At 33.4% G+C, this 17,540-nt stretch overlaps 1 protein-coding gene across 2 annotated transcripts; it reads left to right on the top strand.

The window, feature by feature from the left end:
* Positions 1 to 2,370: 2,370 nt before the first annotated feature.
* On the top strand, positions 2,371 to 16,634 carry LOC126978764 (ubiquitin carboxyl-terminal hydrolase isozyme L5). Of its 2 annotated transcripts, none has more exons than XM_050827818.1 (7): positions 2,371 to 2,490; positions 3,542 to 3,631; positions 4,698 to 4,761; positions 7,169 to 7,274; positions 9,857 to 10,084; positions 11,405 to 11,562; positions 12,374 to 16,634. In XM_050827818.1, exons 2-7 carry the CDS (start codon positions 3,559 to 3,561, stop codon positions 12,711 to 12,713), a joined length of 969 nt encoding a protein of 322 aa, XP_050683775.1. In that variant the 5' UTR covers positions 2,371 to 2,490; positions 3,542 to 3,558; the 3' UTR covers positions 12,714 to 16,634. The 2 variants fall into 2 exon arrangements, with proteins under 2 accessions (XP_050683775.1, XP_050683774.1); XM_050827817.1 differs by lacking the exon at positions 2,371 to 2,490 and adding an exon at positions 2,497 to 2,653.
* Positions 16,635 to 17,540: the final 906 nt, after the last annotated feature.

The following is a 17,540-nucleotide window of genomic DNA, read 5'->3' as shown; positions in this document are numbered from 1 at the left end:
TTTCGTTGTTTTATTATTATATTAACCGTAGTTATGTAGGTAACACAATTTTTTTATAGAAGGTATGTGCAGGTATAGCATTAAAAAGTTATCAAAATCTAAACTATATGTATGCTAATAGATGGTAAAACTCTGTCTGTCTCATTTAAACAGTTGAGATATTATGTCCCTATTACAAGCTTAAGATTAGATACAAGTATATTATACAGAGGTACTCTGTGCCATAAATGATATTAGATGTCTGTGATGAAACAGAATTAAAAAGATTTGGTAAGCAGGTTTGCACTGCGGCTGCGGACTGCGAGGTTAACTTATGTAGGTAGGTACTTTGTAATGTAAAATGACACAATACAGTAGTTCCTTGAAGAAAAACATTAGCTTAGGTACCTACTTGCTTTTTCATTTTGCCTCCTCGGCTTTTCCGTTTCGATGGCAGGAAAATCACAGTTTTTCCAAAATAGTGACCAACGATAAGTCTATCATTTTAGGTAGATTATCTGATTACTCTTTTTCAAATCCTTTATCCATATTATTGAATATACACTAGAATCAGAAGAAGAAAAAGCCTTAAATCTGGGTCACTTAAACTAAAACCTTAGCCAATTACAATTCTTATTATAAAAAATATTTACAAATTAAGAAATTACACACCAATACCAAAGCTTACATTTTGACCAATAGTTAATAATAATCTCATTCTAACATTATAGCTATCGCAGTAAATCATGCCACATTCCAATATGGAATATTCGAGGTTTTTGAATTTCCAAAAACCTTGAGTATCGACTTCCGACCTTAAAATATTAACATTAACACTATATTATATTCTAAGCTTCCGACGCGATCAATGACGTGATCAAGCGCGTGCCTCATACATTAAAACTGAATGATAGAAGCGACGCTCTTGAGAAGCCATAGTTATTACACATAATTATCTAGAGACAGTAGGTACACAGTGTTCTGTGAGCTCGCATGCGTTAATTCTGTGAGATGGTCTTAAGCGGAGCATACGACTGGTCACGTGAGCATAACTTTGGTCTTCAAGAGAACGAGATGAAGTTTGTACTTCGATGAGTTGACTGCTGGTGATTCTTATCTGATCTTATATTACGATATATAAAATACTATGTTTGTTCTTTTGAGAACGAATCTATCTGCATACGCTATTACGGCTAATATGCACTATTTATGTTTCTGCGATCTATAAGTAATTTTACGAACGTTAAAGGTTAGGTCTTATACATTTAAATTAATGTGATGTGTGTGATGTTATTTGTTGCAGTTACTGCAAAGTAACATCAGTATAAAGCACAGATGAAACAAAAACAATTACAATAGACTACCACTGGAGCCGACAGGTACATTACTGAGCGGGTGGAAGGACTGAGTGTTGACCTGTGACATCACACAGCGGCTGCGCATCATTAGATGTGTATAAAATATAATGTAATTAGTATTTTGAGATGAAACAAATACCAGTGTATTTGCTTACATACAGACTTTATTGTGATAAAGTTTCAAGTGTTGTGTATGCGATCGCATACTCATTAAAAATCTTCATTCCAATTGTTGACAAAAGACGCCTAAGATTTGGATGGAAGATGTAACTAGGGGTGGTACCCCTAGTGTGGTGGTCCACAGATATGTTTCTAAATACATGACGCGAGTGTATGTATTTCGCGTGTCAAAAAGAGGAACAATGCTCTTCCTTTGACGCTTTTATTTTATTTTTTATTATGATTTATAATATATTGCCGATTTTAGTAATAAGCACTACCGACTATTGATGTACTGAAAACGACAACTAATGATGAGGTGAGTGGCTAAACGTTAGGCTCGATGCACTGGCATTTTTTACCACGTCACAGTAGGTACAAAAAAAAAGGGTAAGAGATTTTAGCCCAAGGAGAGCACCGGCTCCACGGGAGTCGGAGGATCGCTCCCCGAGCATTCTCGCTCGGGCCACCGATCGTATTCTGGGGAGGGCACAGATCCGCGCATGTCCGAGAAAAAACTAAACTTCAACACAGCGTCACCCCACTCCACGCCTTTTGCCATATAAGGGGAATCCACTCCAATTAAACGCCGTCCACCACCACCTTCGGCCTTGTTTTTCCTTATAGAGACGCATATCTCCACCAAGCGATACGGCATATATAACGTAACCCGGATTGAAAATTGGGCTTAATTTTTTGCTTCATGCATACCCCGGGTGTGTGTGTTCGATAGGGAGAATATCTGCAGCATACTGCTGAATGGCTTGGGTCGCGCACCACAGACTACACAGGACACAGGTCATCCGATGATGAGCATAGTGAATTCAATGAAGTGTTCTCTTTGATTAGTGTTCAACTCACAGAACACTTTGTTCAACTGTTCACTCATCACTCACTGTTCTGTCATCTGTGGATGTAGATGTTTAAATTCTCTTTGGATGTAGAATGTAACAACTCACAGTGACGCTACAATAATTCATTTTAAAATTATCAGGTAGTAGCTGTCTAAGTATTTGTAATTTCAATTTTTAAAAGAATAAGAATAAATGTAGCGTAGCAAACTAGTTTTAACCTTAATTTAATCAATTATTAACTAAAACTTCGACTTGTTGTTCGTTGTTTGTAAATTTCGACTGGCTGAAGGGTCCTGTAGAAATGTAAGTGGGCTATTGTTCTAATCATCTCTTGTGTAATAATACAGAATATTTTCTTACTAATTATGATTAATGACGCTTACCTTGGGTATACAAACTTCTAACAGCATGAATGTTGTTTAAATTATGTGTCTTAGGTTAGGTTATCGGGGTCTAATTTTCCGAAACAACAAATATGTCTAGATTCTGATTAATTTTTTTTTCAATTCGATCCTGAATCAATAATTGTAGGTAGTTTCTTTTAAAATCATAAATCTTTCACAAACTGTCGATTAGTTTTTATTGTGAGTGAATTTCTGAGGTGGCGAGATGTTCACTAATTGCTTTTGAAGGCATCTTGGTTCAGGTTGGTGTGCAATAGCTGGTGCATTTGTCATGCTCATGAACAGATCTATCTTAGGCTTGTTTGTTGATTCTATCATTATGACCATTATTAGTTTTAACTTTGTTTTCTACATACTTCAAGCTTGTGTAAAGCTTTTATTTATTGTGTGTTAGTTGAGACACATTAAAAAATATTGAGTTTCAATGATCTTCCCTTTTTAATTTAAATAAGTAAATCATTATATTACTAAATATTACTTATTCAAGTGGTTGTTGTTTTCTAGAACTTTGGATTTATTCACCTTTTTTGCTACACCAATAATGTTTCTTTACCAAAATGGCTGTAATTAGGTATTGAAACTTATTTGTTAAAAATATACACAATAAAATTTATAAATTTCACTATACATATATTTCATCTTTGTTTGAAGTAAATATGTTAGGTATTCTAGTTTTAAAAATTGGTTTTAATCTATATCTACTTGTATGTGTTTGTTAAGTTATTTTATCCTTTACTCATGGACTTATTAATATAAAAATTCTGACTTATACTACAAATCTTTACAGATATTAAGAGACCCAAAATGGAGTCAGCAGGGAACTGGTGCTTGATAGAAAGTGACCCAGGAGTGTTCACTCAACTTATCAAGACATTTGGTAAGTGATTTAAGTTAACTTGCCATTCTTTTAATCTTAATCACTGATAATAAGATATATTACTGTTAATAAATTATTGATAATTTCACAAAGAACCCTGATAAATAGAAGATTAATGTTTAGCAATAATTGATAATCTTCAAATATTTCAAGCCCAGAAGCTAAGTGTTTATTTGAACATGCAATTGAGAAAATAGTGTAACTCACCCATTTATTGGCACTTTTCAATTTAATTTCATACATAGGACTCACATAGAAAAATAATGGCTCAATATTTAGTTTAGTTGTACTCTCAGTTCAAAATGATATGTATTTTTACTGCTAAAAGATGGTAAAATTAGCGCTACTAATTTAATCAATATGGATACTTAATAACACAAATCTACATTCATCAATTATTTATAGGTATAAATAATTGACCCTAATTAGAACCACAGAATGTAGGAGGTGGCACTATGTGGGAGGAGGCACTACCCAATTAAAATGTTAAGATAACTTGTTAGTTATCTTAACATGAAAATCTTATCTTAAAATGTGTTACATGCATTTAAAAATATAACATTAAATAAAATTAATGATATAAATTTCTCTGTTTAATTATTAATTACCTCTATTATTAATTGTTTGTTCATTTAATGTACATACATCTAATAAAAACATATATCATTACATCATCACCTGAGAGTTGAACAAAGCATACAAGATTTTAATAACGATACATTAAATAATATAACGATATATTATATTACATTATTCGAACAGTCGGTTCAGTTGGTAAGAGTGGCTTACACAGAACGAGAAAGCGTCATTCCTATATTTTTTTTTTTCAAATTTTTTATTTGTGTAATAAATCATTACCTATTATGTGGTCTTCTTCAAGATATTAATCTGATGGTAAATAATACACATCTTACACCCATTACAATGCAGCGCCACCCAGGATACTTCCTTGAACCTTAAAGTCAGAGTGGAATTGCAATAGCTCTCACCACTGAGGTGTTCAATTTAAGTCTCATTAGTCCACTATTTATTTATTTATTTATTTATTATCAATGTATTTATTTAGGTGTCAAAGGAGTACAAGTAGAAGAAATGTGGACCATTGATGAGGGAATATTCGAAAATTTGAGGTAATTTATTATTGTTATAATTGTGTTAATTTTACTATCTACATGTTTTTATTGTTAATTTTGATCACCTTTTATTTTTTTCTATAATCCGAATTAAATTTTTCCACATTTTATTTTCTTTAACATTTGTAAAACCAAGTTCTATAAATTGTTAAACTGGAAGAGGTCCTCTGGCACTGGCTTTCTATGCCTTATTTTCATGTTGTTGTATTTTTGTTGAATAATAATTGTCACTTCAAATTGTCACTTTTTCTATTAATAGCTGGAACTAATATTGCTCTGGAAGCAATAATATTTAAGACAAAATACATACACATATTATGTTCTACTAACATGCAAAGCTAAAATGGAGTTAAAGTTGTTCAAAAAACTTCAACAGACAATGAAACGCTTCTGTGTGTTGATAAATTCAATTATTAATCTTATTTATATCTTTTATCTGTTGTTACTGGTCACATATTCATTTTAAAGTGTGATATATGACAGATATGTTTAATATTCACATGGCAGACAATAATTAGTCTGAAATACATGTTTTCTGTAATAATATACTTGTAAAATTGTCAAAAAAAATGATTGAATACTAAATGTTTTTGTGACTTTTCTTTGTGTTCTTACTGTCAATATTTTACCATCCTATGACCAGTGTCTTTTATTAGCTGTTTAAATAGATTAAACAGTTTATTTCACAAACAAAGAAGGTTTCGTTGAACCTGTTAATAGCCCGGTTCATAAATATTTGACTAATACCAAACAGATAAAGGTTTAGAGTTAGTTAGATGCATACTACTTTGTATAATTTTATTACAGCAATTTGTTTCTCTTTATATTTCTGCTCCATTTTTATATCACAAGAAATAACACAGATTGGCGAGAAATCACTATGAATATTTTGTGCGTGTTTGTAGCTACCGACCTTCACTCATCTGTTTAATGGATGAAAAGTTGTGATAATAACTATATTTCAAAAATGATATCCCTTGTGGGTCTTCCAAGAAAATTCAGTAAATTCCATCATGTGTATGTAATTAAATTATCTTTATATTGATATCAGGTTTATTAGGTAGTATTAGTAGGTAGATAAACAGATGAGGTCCAATTTCTAGTACTTCTTGATGAAGACATGTAAGTAAAACACAACGTGTTTGCCTGCAACAATAATATTTGCTATTCTATAGGCTTGACCAGACCAGACATAGAGATCTGTTCATAATTTTGGATTGATGTGTAGTATGTCCCCAAAAGGTTGAGTCGCCATGATTCAAGACCATGAACGCCACATGCAAAACTTTAAGCATGCCGACATTTTAGCGCTCCTGCCAATCCAGCTAAACGCCGTAGAATACCTAAAACCTACTCAAATTACAGTTTAGGATGTAACAAAAATAGTTGCATGCAAAGGTATAGCATGCAAGTTCTATCTAAGAAATATATCTTGCAACATGGTAAACTAGAAGTACATACATACACTACACTCTTCCTTAAATCAAAATATACTATAATCTACTTAATTACAAATATCAAATTCTAAGTAGGTACTACAAAATGCTAATATATTTATCATCTAGTTTTCAATTCGTGAACACGAAAAAAAGAGTGCTCATGAATAGTAATAGTATACTAAATAATGGACATTAAATAAATAGATGTTAAGATGACTTTACTAACTAGTATCATATTCGTACATACAATCACAGGTAGGATTGGTTTTATTTATTACCAGGTAGTTATGGACATCATTTGCCAGGGTCCTGATGTACATCATGATGATGAAGTAGGTATCTACTTGCCTAGCTTCTTTCACCAGCTTCAAACCTTGTTCTTGGAACTCTCTAATTGGCCCCTTTATAATCTCCGATCTGATCGTGGCGGTCAGGTCGACCCCAACATTTTAATCTATTTTAAGTCGTGTAATCTCGTGTGGGCAATTCTTTACATGTAACACCTATCGACGTTTATTATTTGCTTAAAGAAATGGATTATGAAGCTGTGAAGCTTTCTTTGTGTTCTTACTGTTAATATTTTACCATCCTATGACTAGTGTCTTTTATTAGCTGTTTATATAGATTAAACAGTTTGTTTCACAAACAAAGAAGGTTTCGTTGAACCTGTTAATAGCCCGGTTCATAAATATTTGACTAATACCAAACAGATGATGGTTTAGAGTTAGTTAGATGCATACTACTTTGTATAATTTTATTACAGCAATTTGTTTCTCAGGTCAGGTCGACCCCAACATTTTAATCTATTTTAAGTCGTGTAATCTCGTGTGGGCAATTCTTTACATGTAACACCTATCGACGTTTATTATTTGCTTAGAAATGGATTATGCAAGAAATGGATTATGAAGCTGTGTAAAATTGTTTAAAAAATGATTTGCAATAAAAATATTTTTATGTATTTGTAGGCCAGTCCATGGATTGATATTCTTGTTCAAATATGTACAACACGACGAGCCATCAAGCCCCGTTGTGACTGACGAGCGGCTGCAGAAAATTTACTTTGCTAAACAGGTAGGTATTCTGATAATTACACATCTGTTGGTGATGTGAACCACACTTGGATGTCCACTATGATAGAGTTGTTAAACGGTACCACAGACTGGGAATGTAGGGGAAACCCTCAGGCTCTTTAATTATAAATGTTTATTGTACATGGGGCACACTAAAAGTTTTGCACTTCTAGCTAATCGGAATTATTTGAAGTTCGAATTTTATATTTTTTGAAATGTTGCAACTTTCTTAGTAATAAAAAAACAATTTGCGGGAAATCATTTGTCAATTGCTTTTTTCACACTTCAAAGTTCTACGTACGCAACGAAAATGGAATTAAGTCGAAAAGATTTTTGAAGAGCGATTTTTTTTTATGATTTTAAAATGTTCTCTCTCTCCGCAAGACTGTGCCGCTCGTCTTCAAAATGCTTTTGGGAGAGAAACACCTTGCTTGAGCACCGTGAGGCCATGGTTTGTTGAATTTGAGAGAGGTCGGGCGTCGGGTGAAGGGCGACCTTCAACGGCCGTCATCGAAAATAATGTGTCTACTGGTAAGCGTTTAATTGAAGAAAACCCGCGGATTACCTATAAGACAATTCGAGGACTATTGGGGATTGGTATGAGCCAAATGCAGAAAATTTTAGAAGAATTGAAAGTTCGGAAACTTTGTTGTCGTTGGATCCCTCATGAACTGACAGCGGAGCAGAAGAGGGCTCGGGTGGAATGGTGCTGACAAATGCTAAAGAAGTACGACCACGGATATTCTAATGCTGTTTATGACATTGTCACAGGAGACGAAACGTGATTTATTGTTTTGAACCCGAAAAAAAAAACAGCAATCTTGTGAATCGGTGTTTGAAAATGAGAATAGGTGAAAAAAGGTGAGGCAGGCGAGAAGCGTTGGTAAAACATCATTGCATTTTTTTTCTCAGCTACGGTCCCATCTACACATTTCCACTTGAAGATCAAAAGAATGTTAATGCCGAGTGGTATTCTACCATTTGTTTATGTAGGCTGTTGAAAAAGGTTCGCGAAAGACGATGAAGAAGCCGCGTTCTCCTACATCATGACAACGCTTCTTCACGCACGGCTAACAAAACTAAGTCATTTTTAGCTTCAGAAAAAGTACAACTCGTCACCCATCCTGCACATAGCCCCGAACTAGCACCCTGTGATTTCTGTATATTTCGCAAAATTAAAGATCCTCTCATCAAGAGAGGTTTCACTTATACCAATTCAGAAGAGGCAGTGATAGCGTTCAATCAGCACGTAGTAAACATGCCTTCAGATCTGTGGTCTTCCTGTTTTAAAAATATTTCGATAGCATGAAAAAATGTTCTTAAAATGTAAAGGAGAGTATTTTGAAAAGCAATAAATATAATATTTTGGTTATAACATGTTGTTTTTTTTAGTTACGCAAAAATTTTAGTGTGACCTACGTACGATATTATCTTATATCCATATTTTAATAATGCTGAGTTTCTTGTGCCCGTTCTTCTCAGGTCTGAGGCAGGCAGTAATTTTTCAATAAGTGATTTTGAATCCTATTTTGAATAAAATTTTTAGAATTTGGTATTCTAGTCTAATAAATGGGGAGCTGTTCGGATATCCTGCGAAAGCTACTGAATTGATCGCAATAATACTTATACCAGAAGAATGCAGCGTGTTTCGGAGAAGGATAATTTATGGTGATCACCTATCCGGAATAACAATATGCCAAGTTTATGTTTGTTTCTCGTGCTAACATTATGATTGTCACAGTTTCTAGCGAATATGTTAATGTGCTTATGAACATACAGAACATTATCAAGAATATATTGAGATGTCACCATTAAAATATTATTTTTATGGTTATAAATAGCGGGATTAGCCCTCTTCTGCAGCACAAACATGGTATTGGCTGCACTACTCAATAACAATATTTACATTGTCTCATTTTCGTGATGGTCTTTTGTTTTTCTGTTTGATTTCACATGCTTTTATTTAATAATTTAGCATAAAGCAAAAATGCTTTCAAAACTAAATTGTGAATGCACAATGGATTTTAAATAATAACAAACGATCTACGAAACACGACTAAAAATTATCCCATCAGACGTTCATTAATTTTTGTTGGCTTGCGTCTGCATTGTGTAAGTTTCTTTTTATACAAAGCATGTCCCATAGTTTAAAGTACTATAAGAATTGAATATTCCGTTACATAGATACATATAATTCATTTATTTTGAGAGAAAGAGGGCCAAAGGAAACTTTCCCAGCGTTCTTTTTTTGTGCTCTTAAATAAAGTATACAATATTGTACTGTCATTGTTATTTCTATAAAATAATCATAATTTAGTCTCAGGCTGTCCGATCACTTAGGTATTCAGCTGTGGAGTAGAGGCATTTACTACAGAGCCATTTTTTAATAAAACATTAAAATTTATTTATAGAAAATGCCTGAACAGTGACTGGGACTTTATTATAAAAGTATATACCTACATTTATCCTTAAAGCTATTATGTATCATATGAAGCCTTCTAGAATTAGTGTAACTAATTCTTCAATCAAGCAATCCCTTATTTCCAGTGTTATAATAATGAAGATCACTATAATTTCTTCTAGGTTATAAATAATGCTTGTGCAACGCAGGCAGTTGTAAGTCTGCTATTAAACTGCAACCATCCGGATGTGGACCTAGGCCCTGAGTTGACTAAGTTGAAGGAGTTCAGCATGTCTTTTGACCCAAAAATGCGTGGGCTTACATTAAGCAATTCGCAAACTATTCGCGCCGCACACAACTCTATGGCCCAACAGACCTTGTTCGAGATTGATCCTAAGATGGCATCTAAAGTGAGTGCATTTTAAAGTTAAATGTGATTTTTTTTTTATAATTTGATTCATTGGTAAATTTGTGTGAAATATTGTCTTGGGTTGGCTAAAAAAAAGTGGTTGCATTTTGCTTAAGTAAGGACATACTCTTCGTATGCAATATTTAGCTTACTGCTAACATTAAAACACCAGTCCTAGTAGTAACCTAATCTCATTCATTACTGATTATATACAAATAAACTAAGTAGTAATGAAACAATTATTTATTTTAGTAGTAATTTACATTTTGTATAGTGCAATAATTAAAATTCACACAAATATAATGTTCTTTTGCAACGTTTAAAATGAATCGCTCATTTTTTGTAAACAAAACAATAAAAATAACGAAGAAAAATGGTGGGGATTCGAATAACCTACTTTTTTTTTCACGGCGCGTGACGTGCTGGTTGTTTCTTTTTTTGAAATTCATACAGATACCACGCATCGAGCAATACCAATGTGGCTGTCTGTTGAAACTCTTTGCGCATGAAGGGATCGAAAAAAAAACATAGGAGTGTTGTTATGAAATTCAGTACATTACAACACTCGTTTGGATGATGTAATGGTTATTAGAACATTGGGAGTTTTAATGTTGGCACTAAGCTAACTGTTTCAGAATCTTTAATAGAGGATTTAAAGCATGGGTGTAGATAAAATACATAAAATAAATTGATTATTACATAATGAAACTAAGACAATTATGTAGAAGCATATAACTGTTCAGTTATAATATAATGAACTTTTTGGGTATGTGGTATCAATGGTATGGCAGCAAAATATTATAGGATGTCCATAGAATAACGTCAATGCCACAAAATTATTATATAAAATACTTCAAATGGTAAGCTTCCAATTTCATAGAAAAGCTACTTGTTTTGAACTATGAGTACATACTTACCTATTTATATTTTCAAGACTTTAAAATGATATTGTAATATATACCGTAAATATTGTTACGGTTACTTTTATCGTACAACCTGCAACTAAATTAATTAATAATCAGTATTTCAATATGTCAGTCTTAATTTACAAATCCATATTTAAACAAAATGCTTGTAACTTTGGTACCAATACCAATCCAAAAAAACATCATAATATGTGATACTGTAGATGGGTTGAAAAAAAAGGTCGCCTGTTCCCTAATTCCGTTATGAAATGCCATAAGTATGAATGAAAAAAATTAAGAATGAATATAAATATCGGCAGTTAGTCAAAGCCCGACCTTTGTTATACCTATAATTTACTTTCCTATATAATTATGTTCATAATAATTAGTAAACTTGGTAAATATCGTTTTATAAGGATGAGGACACATATCACTTCATTGGGTACACAGAGATAGATGGACGAATTTACGAGCTGGATGGGCTCAAGGAAGGGCCCATAGACCACGGGCCTGTTTCAGCCGAGCAAGACTGGCTCGATGTCGTGCGGCCTATCATAATAAGAAGGATTAATGCGTAAGTATTTTAACGCAAAGTGGTTGTATCTGGTTGAATGTTGGTGGCCTACGAGAGCTATAGCGCGATCGAATGGGGTGACGGGGTTCCTTCCTAGCGTTCTTACCAATTGATCCAGCCGTTCGAGTAACGTAAATCTTGGTATGTCTTATCCAACTTTTATTTGGACATTCATAAATGTCATTCATAACTGTCAAGTGGCAGTTATTAGTCAGCTCTGGATCTGAAACCTCTCAAGGTTTCGAGATAGCCATGTCTTTATCTAAATCTCCATGTTTGATTTTTCCGAGAGCTACCTTACTGGGTGCATCATACAAATCTTTGTAAACAGATATTGCTCGATCCCGAAGCATGTGAACGCTAGAGTTCCCCAAGGCTGTTTCCTATCTATTATACTGTTCCTTCTGCGTATCAATAACAATTTGTTGGATGTCTCTAGCATGCATTGTTATGCACAATATGTACTGGAGATGCTGTTAATAGAAAGAAATTTGTATCTTCTATGGAGCCTTCTCTTGGTTAGCTTGAGCCTTGTGAGGTCAAAGAAATTTAACTCGCAAGGCTCAAATGCCCATTTGTCACATCACCGCTTAATTATAATATCTCCTTAATGCGTTGCTTAGTATCGGAACACTGGCTCGCGAAATCTCAAGCAGGTCAAAGGCATATTAGCTTCAAAGAGAATGGGGAATTTCAATAGAGCAAGACGCAAGCTTGGTCATATATTATTGATATGATAATGGTGTTTAGATACTACTTCGTCTATTCGTCTTCGTTGAATAGACTTAAAGCTCATGCAAATTAATTTCAGATACATAGATGGTGAGATCCACTTCAGCCTGATGGCAATAGTGTCAGACAGGAAAATGATATATGAAAGACAAATGGACGAACTGCTCAATGAAAATCACGTGCTGGGGATGGAAACAGACGATGTTGAAAACGAAGTGAGACGATTGAAGTTGTTAATAGAATACGAAGATGCGAAGATGGACAAATACAAACAAGATATGATCAGGCGACGGCACAACTACTTGCCCTTCATCATTACATTGTTGAAGATATTAGCGGAGGAGAAGAAGCTCGTGCCGCTCTACGAGAAGATGAAGGAGCGTCTCGTGAAGAAGAAAGAGAAAAAACTAAAAGTATAACATGAGAAGAGGGCGGGATCTCGTCCTGCCCGCGAGCGTCATGCTCGTACTTCGACTCAGTCTAGTCCTTCACGTGTATTACCTGATTCGGAAAATATGTATACTTTAGCTGACTTAGACGCCATTTTTAGAGAACCACAGGAGCCAATTATGGCATCGCCACCACTGCCGCCGCCACCAACGCCACCACCGCCGCCACCTCCGCCGCCACCTCCGCCGCCACCTCCGCCGCCACCGGCGCAACCGCTGCCACCGCCGACGTCGCCACCGCAGGTGGACCAACTTATGGAAGCGGACTTTAGCCTAGGTTTGATTGAACCCGACGAGATATTAAAAGACGTTATAATGCCGCCGACGTTTGGCAGCTCTAACATTTTCGACGATCCGTGCATGATGGACGACAGCTTCTTAGAGATGGATGACATACCTCGGGACGATTTACTCGAGAATGAAGATTTCGACGTTAGTAAATTTTTCAATTTACCTGATGACACTCGGGATGGTAATGTTGGTCAGGAGTGAATTCGCGTAAATAATTGACCTGAAAAGTGCTATGAAAACGCTCACGAAGTGTAGTAGATATTATAGATATAGTTCATCAGTAACTCATTTGACAAAAAATTTAAATGATTTTGTAAAATATATATTATTATGATTTTTAATGAATTAGGACATGTTTTAAAAAAAGAGAGTATTTTACCTTGTGTAGGAATATAACAATATAATATGTATGTATTTAATATGTAGATGCTAGCTTTTTTTAAACTGCTTTCGAAATCTTCAGAGTTGGTAAGCTCAGCTGATACATATGCTCATACTAGTATAATTATTATATCAAAATATAAATTTAATAAATGGGTTACAGTCAGCGTCAAAAAGACAGCGTTTCAAGACAAGCGTCAGTCAGCGAGACTTCAAATTTAGAAATAAAGGTTAAATATTAAAAAAATACAAAAATTTAATATGAATTGCATTATAATTATACAAAATAAGCTACTAAAACCAGAGTAACGGTACAGAGCTCCGTCTCTGTATGTTTATAGTCAATGTTGATATTAATATGTGAACTGATGATAGTATTTGTCAACAATCTAATTTGAATCCTATAATCGTACATTAAAAGTTAATTTTCCACAAATGTATGTAAATGTATATTTTTGAACACTGGGTGGTTCTATGTTATGATATATTTAGTGTTTTCTATGTTTGTGGAGTCCCGATATATTTGAGTATTTTTGATGACGCTATCTATTTGGTCAGTTTCGGTGAATCTATGTATATGATGAAGATAAGTGTTGCCATGTTTATGAATACAATGGGTGACACTATATTTTTGATGCTGACTGTACTTTATACCTTTTATGATATTAAATAGATAAATATAGTATGTAAGATGTGTAGTCCTATAATGCTTTGTGTTTTTTATTGTTAGTATAGGAACTACTTCTTTGACAACCCATATAGCCCTGTTGTTAGTGACCCTGACTACAAGGCTAGAGGGCCCGGGTTCGAATCTCGGTAGATGCAAATATTTATATGATGAGTATGAATATGTTTGTTTCCGAGTCATGGATGCTATGGATATGTTATTATGTATGTTTATGTAAGTATATTGTATTAAATATATCATTGTTTTGAATCATAGTACAGGCTATGCCTAGTTTGGGGCAACACAATTTTGATATTAAGAACAGGATTTCACCAATTTTGTTTTCACCGCACTCCACAGCCGTTATATTTTAACGGTAAGATATATAAAAGAAGCCTAGCGTGTCTGACTGTTTATAATATAATAATAAACTAAATTAAGTTTAGATTGGCTTTCCTTTACGCTAGGATAATATAGTCATTGTGGACTGTAATCAATTGCAGGACAGTGTCATCAAATCATTCTATATATATAATAAGTGTCGGGATTTGACGACCCAATTTATAAGTCACTTGCGCACTCAGTTGTTCACTGCCCTTATGAGCGTAGATTTTTTTTTTAATTTACCATGGCAGGTATTTATTTTCAACATCACTAGATTTGTTATGTGACCGCAATTCTAACCCACTTTTATATCCATAGCACGGTGGACTGCGTGCCTTAGTAAGACGGTCAGAATTATTTGATTAGTTAGTTTGTTCTGCTTTTATTGGATATGCTCATAATACATCTTACTCAAGGCCAATTAAATAAAAACAGATTTTGCGGTACAATTAAATTAATTAATTAATCACCATAATTTTAACTAAACAAAGTTAAATTGAAATCTAAGTTAGTTACCGCTATCTAATAACTATACAGCGTTAACAGGTATTACAGACTTTATTTGCGGAAGTTTTCTGCTGGAAATGATCAATGGATCTGATTTCAGTAGAAGTCTGTTTATGGAGACCCGTCATAATTTTCTAGTGTGTTAAATCTAAATGTCCTAACATTTATACTATTTAATGATTTGTCAATAATATTTCATAACGTCAACAATTAATTCGTGAAATATGCTCCATGTTGTTATAATGAAATTGTTTCAGTCACAGTAAGGTCCCAAATCGAAATAAAAACTATCCTATCTCTAAAATTGGACTTAACTGCACTCCATGTGTAATCGCAATTAAAACCCGTTTATTAGTTCAGGGAGTCCACTGGAAATAAACATCAGGACACTGGATTTAGGTATTTTCTAAAACTACCTCCATTTTGTTGAATTATGGCCTCTATCGTGCGCGGCGTGCATTGGTCACTTCATTAGTTTTATATCAACTACTTTGTTTATATATCACATGATTAGACGATTTTTATTCATTCACTATTATGTCCTTTTATGACTAATTTATCGAATGAATTCTTATTAATTGACCATAACATCGTTAATATAATGCTATTTTATGTATTTGATTCACCACTATGGCTATTTTATGACTGATCTCCAATTAGAATACACACACAGTTGACACTTTTATTTATGAACTGGTCCTGCTATTTTGTGTTCAATATAACATCAGTCATTTAGTTATTTTAATATTTTAAATATTTTTATTGTCAGTGACTACTTAATCAATTTAATAATGTATGTCTAGTTTGACAAAATATGTATTTTCTTAAATTTTTATCCATTGTACAATTTTATCGTTTTCGATTCTTCACTATTTTACGAAAATCTATTTATTATATTTGCTCATTACGATTAAACGATTTTATCAGTAATTCTTTATTCAATCATTCTGCACTTCTGCACCATCGGTTGCTATCGAGAGAAACCCAAGTGTTTGACTTCTAGTATGTATATTCACTGATAGTTTTAAAGGATTTTAAATCTCATTTATAGTATTAGTTAATTTAATACAAATTAAAATATATGCATAGTGTTTTAGAATTCATATTTCAATATCAACGTTTTAACGAATATTTTCTTAAAGATCATATAAATACACGACATTCGAAGTAATGTGTTTTAATCAATTAAAATTATCTGTATTATATTACTATTTTAATCTTAGCTTAAAGATATGTTATTAACATTTTAAAATTAGTATCTTTAATAATTAGATTATTAGAATGATATAGCCCCAGGTATCTAATATGAATGTTCGGCGGTTTTAAAGCGGTCGTGTAAGTGGCAAAAATAAAACAATTGGAACAAATAATTGTAAAATACATGTATTATTATGTTATAATGTACATTGAGGCTAAATTTCTCAAGCATTTTTTTAATTATAATAATAATTGTATCCTGTAGAATTTCGGTGAGCCCTTTTCAAAATTATTTCCTGTCATTGTACCAATTACGGGCAACTATATAGTTGCTAACGATCTGCATTGATTTTGACCGAAAATTGTTTTGACAATGGCTCTTGGTGATTTGTGCGCTTGGCGTGCCGATCACAATCAATGATTATTTCAATAATTACTAGAAAGTAATATATGTGAATGGCTTACTTCTTGTTTTATTTACTATTTTTTTTTGTTGTTTATATGATACAGCCCAAACGACCCTATGTATGAGTGAACTGATTTTCTCTTGCAATATGCCGAGAAAATATTTTTGTTAGATACATACACTTTTAAATTTAGAAACTGGTCAAGTAATTAACATTAACACGCAATTCTGGTACGTACTTAGGTTGTGTGGTATATATTCTACAGAAATCATAATGGAATTTTTCTCTGACACATTGAGTTTAAATTGCTTCGGACACACCAATGCACTTAAGTTAACATAAAAATCTTGTTAGAAATATATTTTTTTACATTATTATTGTGGAAGTTATTGTACTTAGTATTGTGGTTGTTAGTTAAAGCTTTGTTTAGTTAATCTGACAATTCAAAATGTTGCGAACTATAAATAATATAAATAAATCTACGTCGCTGTTCTGTACAGTTTGAGCCAGCTCCTATCTTATCCTGAGTACTATATGGAAATACTATTCTTAGTCTGTGAATACTATCTATCTATATATCTATAGATAGAGATAAATTACTACCTTCTACTGTCAATAATTTGAAGCTGTCCCAATATACCCGATGAGTCATTCTTATCGCCTTATATTCGGACGCGTGAATTGCAATTTCCATATAAACTTCTATCGCTGGTAAGCTATACGTCGTCCCATTGACAGACAGCGTGTACGGATAAGGTGAGTTACCGTGGATAAGTTTATTGGGACAGAAAATTCAACGATAGGTACGATTTTTATCTGAAGTAAGAGACAAGACTGAATATTGGGAACGGCCGTATGTTGATTTTGTGTGACATTACTACTGATGTTTACAACTAAAGACATAAATGAATACAATTATCTATTTTGTTCCAAAAAAAAAACACGTGAAAGGTCACGTGTTTT

Source organism: Leptidea sinapis, chromosome Z (genome assembly GCF_905404315.1).
Source record: "Leptidea sinapis chromosome Z, ilLepSina1.1, whole genome shotgun sequence".
Taxonomy (NCBI): Eukaryota; Metazoa; Arthropoda; class Insecta; order Lepidoptera; family Pieridae; genus Leptidea; species Leptidea sinapis.
The sequence above is the reverse complement of the archived record's forward strand: the minus strand, read 5'-3'. Positions and strand labels throughout refer to the sequence as shown.